At 41.0% G+C, this 16705-nt stretch overlaps 1 protein-coding gene across 1 annotated transcript in view; it reads left to right on the forward strand.

Moving 5' to 3' along the window:
• LOC119734461 overlaps nt 1-16705 on the forward strand; it is a 55691-nt gene that overhangs the window by 36442 nt on the left and 2544 nt on the right. Inside the window, exons 23-33 of the mRNA XM_038207967.1 lie at nt 717-889; nt 1120-1255; nt 2840-3006; nt 4068-4275; nt 5440-5670; nt 7058-7275; nt 9335-9524; nt 10337-10623; nt 11234-11405; nt 12921-13117; nt 15204-15435. Of these exons, the coding sequence (XP_038063895.1) occupies nt 717-889; nt 1120-1255; nt 2840-3006; nt 4068-4275; nt 5440-5670; nt 7058-7275; nt 9335-9524; nt 10337-10623; nt 11234-11405; nt 12921-13117; nt 15204-15435 (2211 nt within the window). The remainder of the gene's footprint in view (nt 1-716; nt 890-1119; nt 1256-2839; nt 3007-4067; nt 4276-5439; nt 5671-7057; nt 7276-9334; nt 9525-10336; nt 10624-11233; nt 11406-12920; nt 13118-15203; nt 15436-16705) is intronic.

Raw genomic sequence — 16705 nt, forward strand, 5'->3', positions numbered from 1 at the left:
AAACACCTGTATCCGGAGTGTTCTAAGGTATGGGGGAGGTAAGCCCACAACAAATAGAAAATATGGCATTGAAATTGGTCAGTTTTTGTATTGAGAACTTGAAAGTAGAGGGGCAATGGAGTCTGCAAGTTCACCCCTGGTGGTGCACTTCCAGAACCCTTCAAAAATTCTAAAATGTGCAATTATTTTTGGCACATTGATTTCTTAAGAAAATCACCCTCGAAAAAAGGCCTTTGTAAAATTGTTACCAGCATCCCAATCAGTGGCTGTACCCCATGCACAAGTAGCTGTCATCATTATGACATCACAGTTTTGCTCATGAACATGTAAATTCGCATTAGCATGAAAACCAAAAAGGCACCAAATTACCCTTAAAATGGCATAATGACAATTGAAAATAAGGTTAAATGGGACACAAAGGTACATTTACAAGGACTGCATTAAATAAAATTACAGTACACGGGCCCTTTAAACAATTTTAATTTTCGCAGGAGAACATTTGCAAGAATACAAACACAAGTACTTTGTCATGAGTAGGAGTACGAGTAATTCTTTTCTTGAGAGTACTAGTACGAGTACCTTTTACAAGTACGAGTACCAAAAATTGTATAAGTACTCACAACACTGTGTCTTGCCCAGGATTCAAGCCCACATACATTGAACTGGAGTCTACGTAGTCATAGCACTCAACTCAAATTTGATTTTTTTTTTTCCAGATAATGTTATCTTGTCCCCTGATGCCTATGTAGACGGCATCAGACCCTCCGAGGACCTGGTCCTGATCAACCTCGGTGGAGATGAGGTCCACGGAACGCTGTGGTTCATCTCCTTAGAGATTGACGGAAACATGGACATCGGCAAAACCTTAAACGATATCGACCTGATAGAGGTAGCCTTCAAAACTATCTCTTCTATAACGTTGACAGTTCAGATGCTTTGTCTGCGAATTTTCTTCCTTTTAGATCTTCGCTCGTGTAACAGAAGCAGTGTTATATTTCTTGGCTCTTTTTTGCCTTTTATTTTTGTTTCATCAGAATTTACGAGGGTTTTGCTCATTTTTACCATTCTTTCTTTTGTTAATTGAAAAAAAAAAATTCTGCTCTCCTTTTTTTTTTACAGTTTAACAAATCAGTGGTATGGCTTGAAGGTCCTGGCCAGAACATTACGGGTTTGTGGACTCTAGGGGGCGGTGTGCATGTCATCGGCGACATTGCAATGTTGGAGGACATGGAGGTCAATGGAGTGGACATTTCAGGTCATTCACTTTATTTTTAAAAAAAAATTTCTTTTGATGTCTGCAACCCTCTGTAAGAGGAGTTTTGTTTTGGGCCCAAACATATCTGCTTTGCAAACAGACTGGCTCCTAGTCCATACATTATTCAAAATCCTAAAATTACTAGTTCAGTAACTAAACATGGGCCAATTTCTTTTTCCGTCGAAAAATAGACATTTAGAAAAAGAAGTATTTTGGGGGATGAAACTCTAAAATAGCCCAGCGAACTCAAATTTAGGGTTCTGGTGTTTTGATCCCAGTATATTTTTTATCAAGTCCATGTATCCTCTAAAAGTTAAAAAGGTTTTTACCAGAATATATGCTTCAAACATTTGAGGTGTTGTTTTCGTGGGTTTTGTTTGTTTTATTTACTAAAAGTTTAAAGCTGCCGCGGCAAAATTCTTTAAGTATTTTTTTGAAACTAAAAAGGCTTTTCAGTGACAGAAAAGAAAAAGGAAAAATTGTTGAAGGTTTGATGTTTGGGGCTGTTGGCACCTTTAAATCCTTACCCTCTTTTGTATGACTTACTCTGGTTGAATAATTGAAAATTATTATTTAAACAAAAAAGTTCTACTGATAACCAGTTTTAAAGTCAAGTTCCTCACTTAGTCTTGGTCCAAGTTTGGATTTCAATTTGTATTCCCCTTTTACGGCCCGTCCATGGCAAGCGAGGTTGCTATCAACAGGATGAATCAAATCCAGTCTTGGCAATATTGGCAGCGCCACCAAGGAAATTCTGAACGTACCTCACGCGCATGCGTTAGTTTGAATACAGCGCGCATGAGGTGTGCTCACGACTGGATTTGATTCATCTTGTTGATAGAGACCTCCACTACCGCAGCAATTTTACCGTGTTTGTCACGGGACTGGCTGCAAAATGGGGGAATAGTAATTGAAATCCATGTACATCACCAGTCTGAGTCATCCAGTCACAAGTCAAGTCAAATCCTTGAATTAATAATAACAAAGGCATTCCTTAATAATGTCTCTATTCCATAATTGGTCTCTCTCAAATGACGTTGCTTCCTATGGATTGTCACGTGCATCGGCATTTTTGTCATCATTTTGTCTTGGCTACACCTTATATATCAAAGAAATTTGATATAATTATTTGATATATATAAAACACACACCTGGTGCCGTTGAACAAGCAGTTGTACTTTGTCTACGAAAGGTGGATGTCTATGAGCATGGGCGGCGCAAGGGGGAGGGGGCAAGAAGGGGTGATTCCCCCCCCCCCCACCACCACCCTCCCCCAGAAAAGCAACAAAACAAAAAAGGAGAAAATAAAGAATGAAGACGAAGAGGGGTGAAGTCATATTGCTGTTTTAATGCACATAACCGGGCGTCCGCAGGGGTGTCAATGGGGGTGCAGTGGGCAAATGTCCCCCGTAAGTACAAGGATTTGGGGAAATAATGTGCTTAATTGCCCCCTCTAGAAAAAAATACCGGCAGGTCTATTGTGACTTGTGAATGGACCATGAAGTGATTCACTTGTAAAATGACTTGTGACTTGACTAACACTAGATATAACACTCTACATATCAAATTTTTGGACACCAACAGATTTGGCAGATGTTCTGGTCAATAACAACCAAACCGATACCATCACCCTCCCAGCCGTCTTCAAGGGGCCAGTAACCATCGACGGTGACGTGGAAGGGGACGGATTGATCAACGGAGTCAATCTGACGTTCATCTATTCTGACGCCGTTCTGTCGGGTCCTGATCAGGTAGCTATAGTCTCTCCTGAGCCAATATGGCTCATCAGGCCAGCGTTAATTACCTCCTAGTTCCAATGACATGACCAAGAATATGTTTCTATTCCCGCTGGATGGGATGTCAAACCAGTATAAGTTGGTTACTCCCCAATATGCTGGTATCTATTTATTCCCAGATGGCGAGGGGCAAGTTGGGGTAAAGTGGCTTGTCCAAGGACACACTATATGGCATTCAGCTGGATTTTTGAGCCCCTGAATCTCTGTTTGCTGTTTTCTTAAACTTAACCAAAATTTACAAACAAACAAAAAAGTCAACTTTAGGCCAAAAAAAAAAATAAGTCAGTCTCTGGTCAGCGCGCGCATCGATTTTAATCATACGCGTCAATCTTTTTATTTTCCAAAATGTTCCACGGTAGCTCCAACAGCGCCCTCTATTTCCGCACCTCCTCAATTTTTTTTTACCAAAGAGCACCAAGGAATGGGAAATTGCACCAAGGCAAATGATCGAAAGCACCAAGGCAAATTATGGAGGACACCAATGTACATGAGGACACCAAAAAAGCAAAATAGTACCCACCTTAATTGTCTGTACAATCCAAGCTTGAAGAAAAAAAAAAAAAAAAAGCAAAAAAAAAAAAAAAAGCCGTGTGGCCGCGTCAATTCCGGAACTTTGGTCTGACCAGAGACTGAATATTTTTTTTTTTTGGCCTTAGATGGCAGAATTTAAAAACAAGCGTGATCGAGTGCACAGTAAGCTCTGGCCCGGTTCCGGAATGTCTCACTTCATATGCAAAAAAGGTGCACATGTTTGCACATCGATCGAATCAAAGGGGCGTGTTCCGAAAAGTTTCGTCAAGAGTGCATTTACTGACGACGGCATTGCATTTAGTCAATTTTTTTATCAAATAGTAGTTATATTTTATGGGGTCCCGTTTTTGGTCAATTTTCTGGGGACAGACCGACCGACCACGAAGTGCAAGTAGAAGCTCCTGCCAGAGCTTAAAAAATTCAAATATCTTTTGAAAGTTTTTTTCAAACAATGTTTTTTTTTATCTATGTATCTTTGAACAAAGACCATCTCAGGTGACAAAGATTTCACCAACAACCTGACCGCCCAGCGGCTGGTAGTGGAGACTAACATGGTGTCAGAGGTCATAGCAGGAACGGTCAACCTGACATACCTCCTCAACAACACTGTGTTGAAGTCTACCGACCAGGAGATTGTGGGAACTGTGAACTTCGCCGAGGATGTCGTATTCCAAGATCACTTGATTGCCGATGGTGAGTACCCCCAGTGGAACCCAGATTACCCATAAAGAATTCATGCATTTAACCCAGTTTTTCCCAGCCGAGTACCCAACTCACCCAACTCATATCCTTATGTATCAAATTTCCAAGATCACGTGATAGCTAATTCTGAGTTTCCATTAATTAAACCCAGTTGCAGCGAGATTAATGTACCCATTTTATCCCAGCCAGATTCGTAACCTTTAAGTGTGTTGTATTCCAAGATCACTTATTTGTCAATGGTGAGTGAAAAATTACAGTTGAGTACCCATTTTTGAAACCCGTTGAGAAACCCAATGGCACCCCAGATTGCCCATTAAGAATTCATAGGTGAACCCAGTTTATCCTAGCCTAGAAAATAAATGTGCTGAACAAAAATTAATCAAATACAAGTCACGAGTGATATTGATTGCTGGAGCTGGAGACCCATTTTTGCTCAGCATTCTTTTTTTCACTGCGCACATTTCTGTGTTCCACCTTTCCATGAAATTGGGCACCGGAAACTGTGGATTGGATTTTTCAGTCCCTGCCCGAATCCTTAGTTTTTGCCAGGGATGTCATTCCAGGGTTTTCCTTCCACCTCTGAAAATTAAAACTTTTTTTGCCAGTTCCTCATGATCTTCTCCCTTCAGCTTTCATCAAGCTTCTGAAACTTTTGTACTCTGTACACATTTTAACCACTTCGGGACAGAATTATTTTGGCCGAAAATTCTGATTTTCGAAAAAGGCAAAATATAGCTGCCAACTTCTAATGTACAGCCAAATGCCACAAATACTAATTTGCAAGAGTCATTCAACACTATTTGTACGATGTTTCTTGCTGAAACCTCATGTGTTTCAACACTCCATGGTGTGCAGCCTCCGTAAATGGTAGAACCATAAGCCGTGCACAGTGGCCAATTCTAGCTCAGCACATGGTTCGCCTCCGTAGACTTCACTGACTTTGTGTGTGTGTACAAAAGACACGAGGGATTTGCGTGTTTAGATTTCACCCGGAGGCAAGTCGAGACGGGCTTGACTTTTTAACCCATCAGCCGTGCCTGCGTTAAAAATCAGGCAGTGCGTGTTAACACGTCAGCCGACGTGAACTGGTTAAGAATCCTTGGTTTCATTACTAGAAAGAATGTTTACAATAACTGCCATTTCCCCTTCTTACAGGTTTGGTTGACGGCATTGACCTATCAGTCCAAGCCGTGCTGAAACACACCGACCAACAACTGACAGGAGACAACACGTTCACTAACGGCTTCCGCGTGCAGGGTAACCTGACCACGACGGGCCTCATGGACACGGTGGACGTAGCTCAGCTGGCCAGCGTAGTGTTTCTGCTGGACACATACCAGGTTGTTCAGGGAAAGTGGGAATTCGAGACAAATCTGACCGTATATGGTGAGAAAAATTGGTCTGTTTAGTAATTCATTTTCTAGAAATTATGGTTGGTTAGTGGAATTTTAACCAGTTTTGATGGAAGAATGCAATGGCCAATCAGAGGGGTTGGCTTTTTAACACTAATACAGCTGAGGAATTTTTGCAACACGTAAAGGCTTGTTCATGCTGCACGTGCAGGGTTCGACCTCAACATTTCTTTTCACTAGCCAGCTATGCTACTGTAACAGGCTTTTAACTAGTCTGCGGGCATTTTCACTAGTCTGCATGTTTTTCTTTTATAGAGTGTCTCATAAACAACAAGGTGCATACATGTAAAACATGTATCCTGAGGCAAACTTGTCAGTGTTTTTAGATCTAATAATTTAACCCTAAACAGGTAATAAAATTAGACACAAATTGATACAGGTTTGCTTTCTGTCCTTTCATCTTTGCCGTATCCCAGTAATTTTTGACTCGCCAGTCGGGCTACTAAAGGAATAGTTTGACTAGCCCGCCGCTGTTTTGACTAGCATTTGGTTAGCGGGCTACCGCGCAAGTCGAACCCTGATGTGAATGTGAATGCAAAGCAGATTTGATGTCAGGAAACATTCGCTGCAACATTTGTCCGTGTTTAGATGTGTTCAACTTTTGCGAATTCGCAGTGTGACTATATGCTGTGATGTCACAAATTTCCATTCACATTTCCTTTTTGCGCGCGAGTATGCACCAACCTTAAAGGGAATATACATCATTTGCTTTTGCTGTAATTTTCAGAAATGGATGGAATTGGGGGGTTGGAAATATATAGCAAATATAGTTACACTGACTTTTTTGAGGTTTTGGGTTCGAAAATGCTATAAAAACCAAGAAAAACAATCATTTTCCTGTAGTCTGGTTCCCTGACTCCATTTAAGAAGAAACAGAGCAGTTTACATATATTGGGGAATTGTAAGGTCAGGGAACCAGTCTAGCTGGCTTGTACCCGTTCATAGGTGTGTAATCGATTGCAAACAAGTGCGATGGTCAGCTGGGGCCAGTATTTGAAAAAAGCCAGTTTTTTTCCAACGCTGGTCGGCCGATCAGCGTTGGAAATTGATACAAAAATACTACTTTTCTTGAAAATGACAATATACCAGGTGCCATGATTTTACAGGATGCTTTACACTGTCATTCACTAACAGTCCAGCAAGGTATTTCAAAATGATTTGGTAGTTTTATTTTTCATGTTTGCAAATGTTGTATTTTCCCTTTAACAGGGATTGAGGATCATGGAAATGCATCAAAATTATTGCTAGAACACATGTGAAACAGTGCCCTGGCAGTTCTTAAAGTTGGGGAACTTCTTCATTTCTTTGGCATTTCTTAAAACTGAGGGGATATATTTTCTTCATTCCATCATTTCATTCAGGTAACATCACTGGGCCAGGGACAGTCAACGGCATCGACATCGATCCAGAACTGGTAACCCGGACAGGGAACCATGCCATCAAGGGCTCCAAGACGTTTGCCAATGACGTCATCGTGCAGGGCAGTTTGCTGGTCGGCCTCGTCAATGGCGTGAATCTGACCGAATTTGAGAAAGAAATCGTTCACCTGGTTGGCGAATTCAACATCACGGGAGATAAGGTCAAAATGCTTTCTTGAGTTCCATTTGCTTGGGAATAATGTCTCCATAACATTGTATCCCATTATGAACCAGCTCATGACTATTATCAATAAACCTTGGGGTGTTCATTTGTTTTCTTTAACCCTAACCTTCCCAACTCCATCCGATCAAAATCCATCCCCCAATTTTGGTGGATTTTTGGGGGACTTGGTCCTGGAGGCCTGGTTTGACTACATATTGATGGAGTATGATAGACTTGGGCCTGGAGGCCTAAAGCAAAGCATGCATTGGAAGCAGTGTGATTGATGGATTTCGGCGGACTTGGTCCAGTGCTTAGTAAGAGACAGTAGGCAGTTAGGCTTAATAGAGGTAAAAATAAAACAAGTTTGCTAACGTAAATCTCAGAGAGCCAGATTTAATATGTTCTCGTAAAAAGCTGATAATGTATTATTATGCTGGATTCTTTTTTTATTCAAGTTGCTGTTATGCGCTCTTCAAAAATGTCTATTTTCTGTATCAAATGTTCAATAGGTGCATTCAATTTGAATAAAGAAAAATACCTTTTTTATTTTGTGCATTTGCAAGTTTCTAAAAAAGTCTTTCAATTGGTTATTGCTTCTCTGTTGATCAAAAAGAACCCCCTGGATTATTGCCGGGCCACATATAAAATGAGATTTGGAAATAAAAATTATTCCATAAATTTTGAAAGCGGTTAAGTTTTGTACCACTAGACAAAATAATTCAATTTAAAAAAAAAATTCTTTTCATGTGGAGTGCTGTGGCCTCACGGTCTGGAACATTGAACTTGTGGTCTGCGGCGGGTAATTCTGCAGGTTGTGGGTTCGAGTCCAGCCTGGGGCTATGGTGCGTGTGCCCTTGGTCAAGGCACTTTGTCACTCTTTGCAACAGGAGTAATCGGGTACCTGCTAGGGCAAAGATGGTTATTATGATTGATTCAAGCTGCCTTGCGCCAAAATGGCTGCATTGAGCTGTATACTCCCCAGGGAGATGGGATTGTATTTGGAAGGTTTCATTGGCCCAGTGATCAGGGGTAATAATAATGTGAAGCACTTCGATCTTAGGGGCCGTTCACAATTATCAACATTTTCACAAGTGTACAAAGAGTACGCTTTTTCAAGACCCCCCCCCCTCCCCCTAAAAGTGTACGGAAAAAATGTTGATTTTTTTTTCACACAAGTCTATATATAGACACTTGCATGTGATTTAAAGGGTTTTTGTAACTTTTGTAGATCAAGTTTTTGGCCATGACATGAACCCCTATTCAATGTGAATGAAGATGTATGTATTATAAATTATTGTGAACGGCCCCTTACAAACTCCATGTATTTGTTGATCGGATTCTTGTGGACAATACATCCTTTGTCGAATGAGGAATTTCAACAATTGATCCAACAGCACGGCTAGAATATTTATTGTCCGCCATAGCTAGTGCCGGTGTTGTTCAACCGGTGTAGCGTGAATATCCGACTCCATGAAATGTGGACTCATTGGTAGTAGTGCGCACGCGTGAGTACGATACTTTGCTATTTTTAGGATCGTTTGGATGGGGGAGAGTGACCTGTCACGTGCGAGGGATGAACCAATAAAAGGGAAAAAGGGGTCCAATTTTCATAGGAGTCGGATTTTCATGTGACACCGGCCGTTAAAAACATGCAGTGGATATGGACTATACATGTACATGTACATACAGTACATTTTCATGTACGTGTGTAGGACAATGCCGTGCATGCTGTACACAATACGTTCATGGGATGCAATGCGGGACCTGGCGCGGGGCGCGACAGGCTCGGCAAGTGCTCGATCGGCATCGGTTGCGGCTGTCGGCTGTGGCGACGGGCGAGAAAACAGATTGACATTTAAAATAAAAAAAGCGTTGGGCGGGCATTAACGGGCGAGAAAACATATCGACATTTAAAAAAAACAAAGCGTACGGCGGCCATTAACCCCCTCCCCCCCAGCGTACGGTTTGTACGCTCGTGAAAATGTTGATAATTGTGAACGGCCCCTTAGGGAAGAACAGCTATGAACATTTTCTCCACCCTTTTGTTTCCACTTCAGACATTTGCCAACGAGCTAACACTCCTGGCCAACACATCCGTGCTGGGTCTGGTAGATGGCATCGACGTTGGCCAGTTGCTTCCTCACCATCATGACATAACCCAGATGTTATATTGGCAGATAGCCGAACTCAACTACACTCTCAGAAGCATGTGTGCTCCGATAAAGAGCCTTCAAATTGCCGTAAAAGGTTTGCAACTTGTCTTATACACACTATTTTGCTGCACTGAAAGGCCAACCCATTGTCCTGTGACTGACCGAGTCGCCGACTGACAGACCCATTGACTAAACTGACTGGCTGACTGACTAACTTTAAATGAGTAGAACTAATATCCTAAACTGAGACTTAAAGGTCCAGTACAATATAGCCAATCTGGTCTTGTTTTTTTAAACCATTGTGATGTGTAAGCATCTTTTTTCCCCCCTTAAACTCTGTGACTACTGTATTAATTGTCCAACCCTTGTTCCAGAAGGATATTCCAAAGACTTCTAAAACCAGGAAGACAAGTCCACCAATATATAGGCTTTAGTTTAAAAATTTAAAAAAAAACCTTGATGCATACAATTTCTGTTGGCTTGAGTGACTTCTGAAATCAAGAGCAAAGTTGGGCGAGGCCGTTGCTCAACTAGTGGTTGATTCGTGACGTAACTAGCGCCTGCTTTCGGATAGCAACGTGCAAACGCCTCAAGTCAAATGGTCAAAATGTCACCACAGAACTTCTCGGTCCTTGCTTCCTGCTGTGCGCTATGATGCGCTCGGCTGTTGGTAACTAGCGACGTAACAGTGCCCTATGGTCCAGCTCCAAATACATGTAGTCGACTACTGTAGTCAAACCATCCTTCATTCAAGCGAAGTTGCTCAAAGATATTCCAGAATTGTTTGAAAGAACCTTGTTATTCTAAACTCCTCAAACCCTGAGCTGGGAAAAAAATAAAGAAATTCCCTTAAGTAGGTCAGTATGGTCAGAATGTGAAGATTTGTCCATTTGCACCGGTAACCAGGCCAGGCAACGCAGCTCAGCCACTGGGAGGAGGAGTACCAGCTCAACAACTCTGTGGCCACTCACTACTATGCCAGCCTGCACATAGAGGACGCCCTACTCATCGCCTTTGCGGAGTCCAATGAGGCGGAGACGGACGACTGCGTTGGGACCACGCTGTACCTGTGCGTGGATGACAACCGGAAGGAGTGCTACGAATTTTACGACGATCCGCTGGATGCGGCTTCAAGCGTTGAGCTGTTTTCCTTTGAGGACGACGTCTTCATTGCACTGACGTTGAGTCCACAGGTAGAGACAAAATTACCAACAAGTTTACTTTGAATTGACATTTGAGACAAAAACTATGGAATTACTAACATTAATTAAATGGGATTAATACAATACACAGCGGCATTTGAGCCAATATGTCGGCTTTCTGACTGCAGTGAGTGCCATTTAATTTTAAGCCAATAAATGAGACAAGTAGAGGATCTCAGTTAAATACTTTAAACTTGGTTCAATTGATTTAACTTTGGTTAAGCCCAAAAAAAATAGTCAATCTCTGGTCAGACCAAAGTTCCAGAATTGATGCAGCGCTGCATTTTTTTTTTTTTTTTCAAGCATGGATTGTACAGACAAGGTGGGTACCATTTTGCTTCTGTCCTCATATAACTTGGTGTCCTCTATCATTTGCCTCAGTGCCCTCCATCATTTGCCTTTTTTGCCCTTCCCCATTCCTTGGTGCTCCTTGGTACGAACATTTGAGGCTGTGCGGCTTTAGAGAGCGCTGTTGTAGCTACCGCAGAAAATTTGAAAAAAAAGAAGAAGATTGACGGGCATGATCAAAATCAACGCACAGGCTGACCAGAGACCGATCAGTTTAACTTGGTGTAACTCATTTTTGTTTTGACCTTTTCAGAGCTCAGCTTGCACGACCATCACGGGAACCGATGACCAGGTCCAGATCTTGAAGATGAGTAACGATTCTTACGAGGAGTACGTGTCGGCTCAACACGGTGTGGACACCGCCATGTTTGCGATTAGCAACACTCTCTTCCTAGCAGTGGCTAACCAGTATAATCCAACTACAGGTAGGGAGAATGGAGTAGCGAGAAAGTTAGGAAGTGGTTAGGGAGGGGTAGGGAGAATGTTGGGGTAGGGAGAATGTTAGGGAGGGGTAGGGAGAATGTTAGGGAGGGGTAGGGAGAATGTTAGGGAGGGGTAGGGAGAATGTTAGGGAGGTTTTATTGAAGATGCGTTCCCTGTGCTATATTTTCAAGTTTCACCTCAAAATTTTTTTTTTTTTTCAATTAATACTTTCCTAGCAATATCAGTTATTCACTTTTGAATGAGACATCGAACAAAAACACCAATTGATGTTAAGTTATCGAATTATTTCTTCACAAAATTCCAGTGATTGGCTGCCAGACAATAATTTGGTTCTTGCAGGGCGGGTTAGTTGTACACAAAATGAAAGCCCATTTTCAGAGGATTGCAGGCGCCCCAAATGGGGAATAAAGTAGGTTTTTTTGAGCGAAATCTGAAATGTGCCGTAGTAGAATAATAATAATTATATTAACAGCCTTTATATATCGCAATAGGAATAAAAGATTCCACAAAGTGCTTCACAATAGAACAAGAAACAATACCCCAAATAAATTTATCTCTTCGGTCATTTTGCCATCATGAAAATCAAATAAATTTTGATGGAATCTGGCAGAAAGTGGACATGGGCAGAGCAGCTTTTTCAGTGAAAACAAACTTATTTAAGTTCTCCTTATTTGTTTACACTTTTTCGATTATATATAATCATCCAAACTGCGGTAATTGCCACATTGAAATGACTGATCTTTTTATCATCAGGTCATCATGATGCATTCACAAGTCATCACAATTAAACGCAAGTTGTCACAAGTGATCACAAGGCAATCATAAGTCACCTCAAGTCATCCCAAGTCACAATAATGCAATAAGTCACCAGAAGTCAGACACAAGTAAATCACAAGTCACCAGAAGTAAATTGCAATTAAAGGGAATGTACATCATTGACATTTGCTGTAAATTTCAGAAATGAACTATTTGAGGGAATAGTATAATAGATCAAATATTGATACACTGACAAGTTTGAAGGTTTGTGTGCGAAAATGCTAGAAAAACCAGGAAAAACAAAAAAAATGTTCAAGCAGTCTGGTTCCCTGACTCAACTAAAATGAAATGAATCAATTTATAGATGCCAGAAAATTGTAAGGTAAAGAAACCAATTTAGCTGGCCTGCACCCGTTCATGAGCATGTAACCAATAGCAAACAAAATTTGGACTGAAAAAAATGGTAAAATTGGAGCAGTAGCTGAAAAATAGTTACTGCTTATTATTTATACAAAATACCACTTTTCTTGAAAATGACTTCACATCAGGCGCCATAATTTTACAGGATGCTTTAGACTTTCATTTAAAAACATCCTAGTAAGGTCTTTCGTAAAAATTTTGTAGTTTTGTTTTCCGATATTTGCAAATGATGTATACTCCCTCTAATGCCACCATCAAAAGAAATTACAAATATTTTTTTTAGGTGCACTAAGAATCACTTCTATTTGAATATTTTTCAGGAGACAAAAACGTAACTTCGGCCGTCTTCGAGTACAACTCAACTTACGAGAACTTCACCCAGCTCCAGGAGATCGCAACGACTGGTTCAACAGCGGTCACGCACCTGGAGCACAGCAGCAACAACTGGCTGGCGTTCACATGCAACCCAGGCAACACCTACTCCCTCATCATGCTGTGGAATGACACCGCCCATCAGGTGGGGTCAGAAAAAGAAAAAGTGTTGTTTAGGCCCCCCAAAAAAGTCTCCGGTTTCTGGTATGGAGCTTTCCCAAAAAGTGGTGCGGCGACGCGGCTTTTTTTTTTTTTTACCTGATTTTTTTGCTTCAAATGTGTGCTGATGACTGCAAATGGTGCCCGACTAAACTTAGTGCAAATATATGGGAGTCCATAGAGGCCACATAAAGCTTATTCTCGACCATAACCCAATCTAAAAACACGTTAAAATTGTGCAGCAGCAGGATTTCATTCAAACCAGTGAGTTTGGCGGTTTTGAGACATCATCTTTCATTGGAAAAAAAACTTTTTCATTTTGCCGACGCGCATGGCTACGGCGACGCGCGCATACCAGAAACCGGAGACTTTTTTTTTTGGCCTTATGATAAGTAGTGTTATTTAAATTTATGAAAGGCAATGATTTGGATGGCGTTCACGTGCAACCTGGGAACCACCTCTGTCATCATGAAATGGAAAGACACCGCCCATCAGGTGGGGCAAGACAAAGAGAAAGTCTTGTTTATCATGAGAAGGGTTTTTAATTTTTCAAGGGTAATAATTTGGATGGCATTTATGTGCAACCTCAGAACCACCTCCTCCCACATCAAGATATGGAATGAATGGTGTCTGGGTTCAACTTTAGCGGTAGCCCACTAGCCAAATGCTAGTCAAAACAGCAGCAGGCTAGTCCAATTGTACCTTAAGTAGCCAGGCTGGCGAGTCAAAAATAACTGGGCTGCAGCAAAGATAAAAGGACAGGAAATAAGTCATTATATTCAGAAAGCAAACCTGTATCAATTTTTGTGATGCGATCAAGCTAAATGAGTCGTTTGTCGACCCTGGTCAATTTTTTTTTACTGATTTAAAAAGAGCACAGTCTCAGCATTACTGCTGTGAAAACTGCATACTGATACCATCTTTACTTCAAAATTATGGAAGTCGGAACACTAGGAAATGTGTAAGATTTGAGGCTTTGCATGCATTGTGGAGATACTAGTGAATGAAAGGTTTGCGGAAACACCGTGTGCAAATAATTTTTCAACTAAGAGAATGGTTCTGAACAGAACCAGAGGTATAAACTCAAGCTTATACCTCTGGTTCTTTTTAGAACCAATAGTTGAGAAATTATTTGCAGATGGTGTTTCCGCAAACCTTTCATTCACTAAGAGATGTGATATGTGATGAAGTGGCCCATTTTGGCCTGAATCTCTAAATGAAAACTCCCTACCAACAACTCATGTAGCTTGATTGCATCACGTTTGTGTCTAATTTCATTAACTGTTTAGGGTTAAATTATTAGATCCGTTTATTAAAAACACCGACAAGATTGCCTGAGGATACACGTTTTACATGCATGCACATTGTTGTTTGTGAGACACTCTATAAAAGTAAAACATGTGGGCTAGTGAAAATGCCCTCGAGCTTGTTAAAGGGAAAATACAACATTTGCAAACATCGAAAAATAAAATGACCAAGTTTTTACGAAATACCTTACAGGATGTTGGTAAATGACAGTCTAAAGCATCCTGTAAAATTATGGCACCTGGTGTGAAGTCATTTTCAAGAAAATTGTATTTTTGTTTACATTTCCAACGGTGATCGGCCGACCACCGTAGGAAAAACCTAACTATTTTTCACTACTGCTCCAAATTTACCATTTTTTCAGTCCAATTTTGTTTGCTAATTGGTTTTATGTTCATGAATGGGTGCAGGTCAGCTAGACTGGTTCCCTTAGCGTACAATTTTCCGGCATCTGTAAATTGATCCATTTCATCTTCAGTGGAGTCAGGGAACCAGACTACTTGAACATTTTTGTTTTTCTTGGTTTTTCCAGCATTTTCGAAAACAAAACTTCAAACATGTCAGTGTAACAATAATTTGATCTATTATACTAACCCCTCAAATAGTTCATTTCTGAAAATTAAAGCATAAGCCAATGATGTACATTCCCTTTAAGAGACCCTTTCAGTAGCGCGGCTGGCTAGTGAAAAAAAAGGTAAAGGTCGAACTCTGATGGTGTCCTTTAAATTTAGACTGATTTTATGGAATCTGATCAATTTTCTTTCTAGTTTGTCCTGGAGGCTTCCATCCTGACCTACTATGCCTCAGACGTCCTGGGCATGGTCATTGATAACATCCCCCTGATGCTCTTTGCCAATGAGAAGCAGTCCAGTCGACACGGTACCTACGATCTGAACCAGCCCATCTCCGTCTACGAGTACTCGGTGCAGCTGGGCTGGACGCTGAGGCAGGACATCTCGGCGGTGGGAATTACGCAGATGGACGCCTTCTTGATTGACAGTGAGTTTATCGATCACTGAGATTATTGCCATGTGTGTGCGGGCAAGCAGTTGTCCTCGGGGTCATATAAAAATGACTTGATACATGACATATCACCTTAAAACCTGGAATGTGGGTTCGTTTTGAAACTTACAGAAGCCTATTGATTTTGGACCCCATTGGTCAAAAATCAAGGTTGTAATGGTTAAAATAACAGTTTTAGCAGGATATCTCAATAATTAATGGGCGTATAAACTTCAAACTTAGTACGTGAGTTCGCCTTTAAATACAAACCCCCAGAGGTCTGTTGATTTTTTGGTCCCTACAGGTGAAAGCGCAAGTATGGTTTAAACAATAAAATGGTGTCTTGGGGATAACTTTAAAAAAATATTGCAATATTAACTTCCAACTTGGTATGTGTGTCGAACCTGGAGTCCCCAGAGGCCTTTGGTCAATAGAATAACGAAGTCTGGCGTCAACTGTCTTTGTTCTGGTTTATGTGCTGTTCCACGCCTTGATGTCTTCACACACTTAAGCTATGCTCAAATACGCGGCACACTTTGGTACGCTATAATTATTTGGGGTATCTACTTCAAACTTGTTGCTATGCTGGTTGATCTTTTTCTGGAGTTGATTTCATGGTGCTGCTTAACAACAGAAAATTGTACTATTAAACCTTATAAAAGCACTATTTTACAGCATAAATGTGCATACCGTTTTACGTGCATATGGTGATTTCTATATATCATCACCCATGAGGTTAACATATTGCCTTTGCTGTACTTACTGTTTATAGATGAAGGCTCTGTTAACTTAAAATGAGAGCTTTCCCCCCGTTAGTTTTGTATTTAATGCTTAATTCTATTTATAACCACTTTGCGCCGGGTTTGTTTTTGCCAAAAATTTTGATTTTTACAGAAGGCAAAACTTTTCAGCCAACTTCTGATATACAGCCAAACGCCACTGATTCGCAAGAGTGATTTCAACAGTATTTGTCCGATATTTATATGTTGCAATACTCCAGGTGTGCATTGTAGCGTAAATTGTACAATAGGCCATGCACAACGGCCGAAACAACGGCCAGCACACGGTCCGCCTCTACATACTTCACGGAGTGTGTGTGTGTACATGAGGGATTAGCATGTTTAGACGTCACACGGAGACGAGTCGAGGCAATCTTGATGTCTTAACCCGTCAGCCGTACCTGTGTGTAAAAACAGCCACTGCGTGTTAGCACAGCCTAGTCTTGGACGTGAATTGGTGAACTGAAGTTAGCTTTGCTTGTTATTCG

This window comes from Patiria miniata, unplaced genomic scaffold (assembly GCF_015706575.1).
Source record: "Patiria miniata isolate m_02_andy unplaced genomic scaffold, ASM1570657v1 HiC_scaffold_27, whole genome shotgun sequence".
NCBI lineage: Eukaryota > Metazoa > Echinodermata > Asteroidea > Valvatida > Asterinidae > Patiria > Patiria miniata.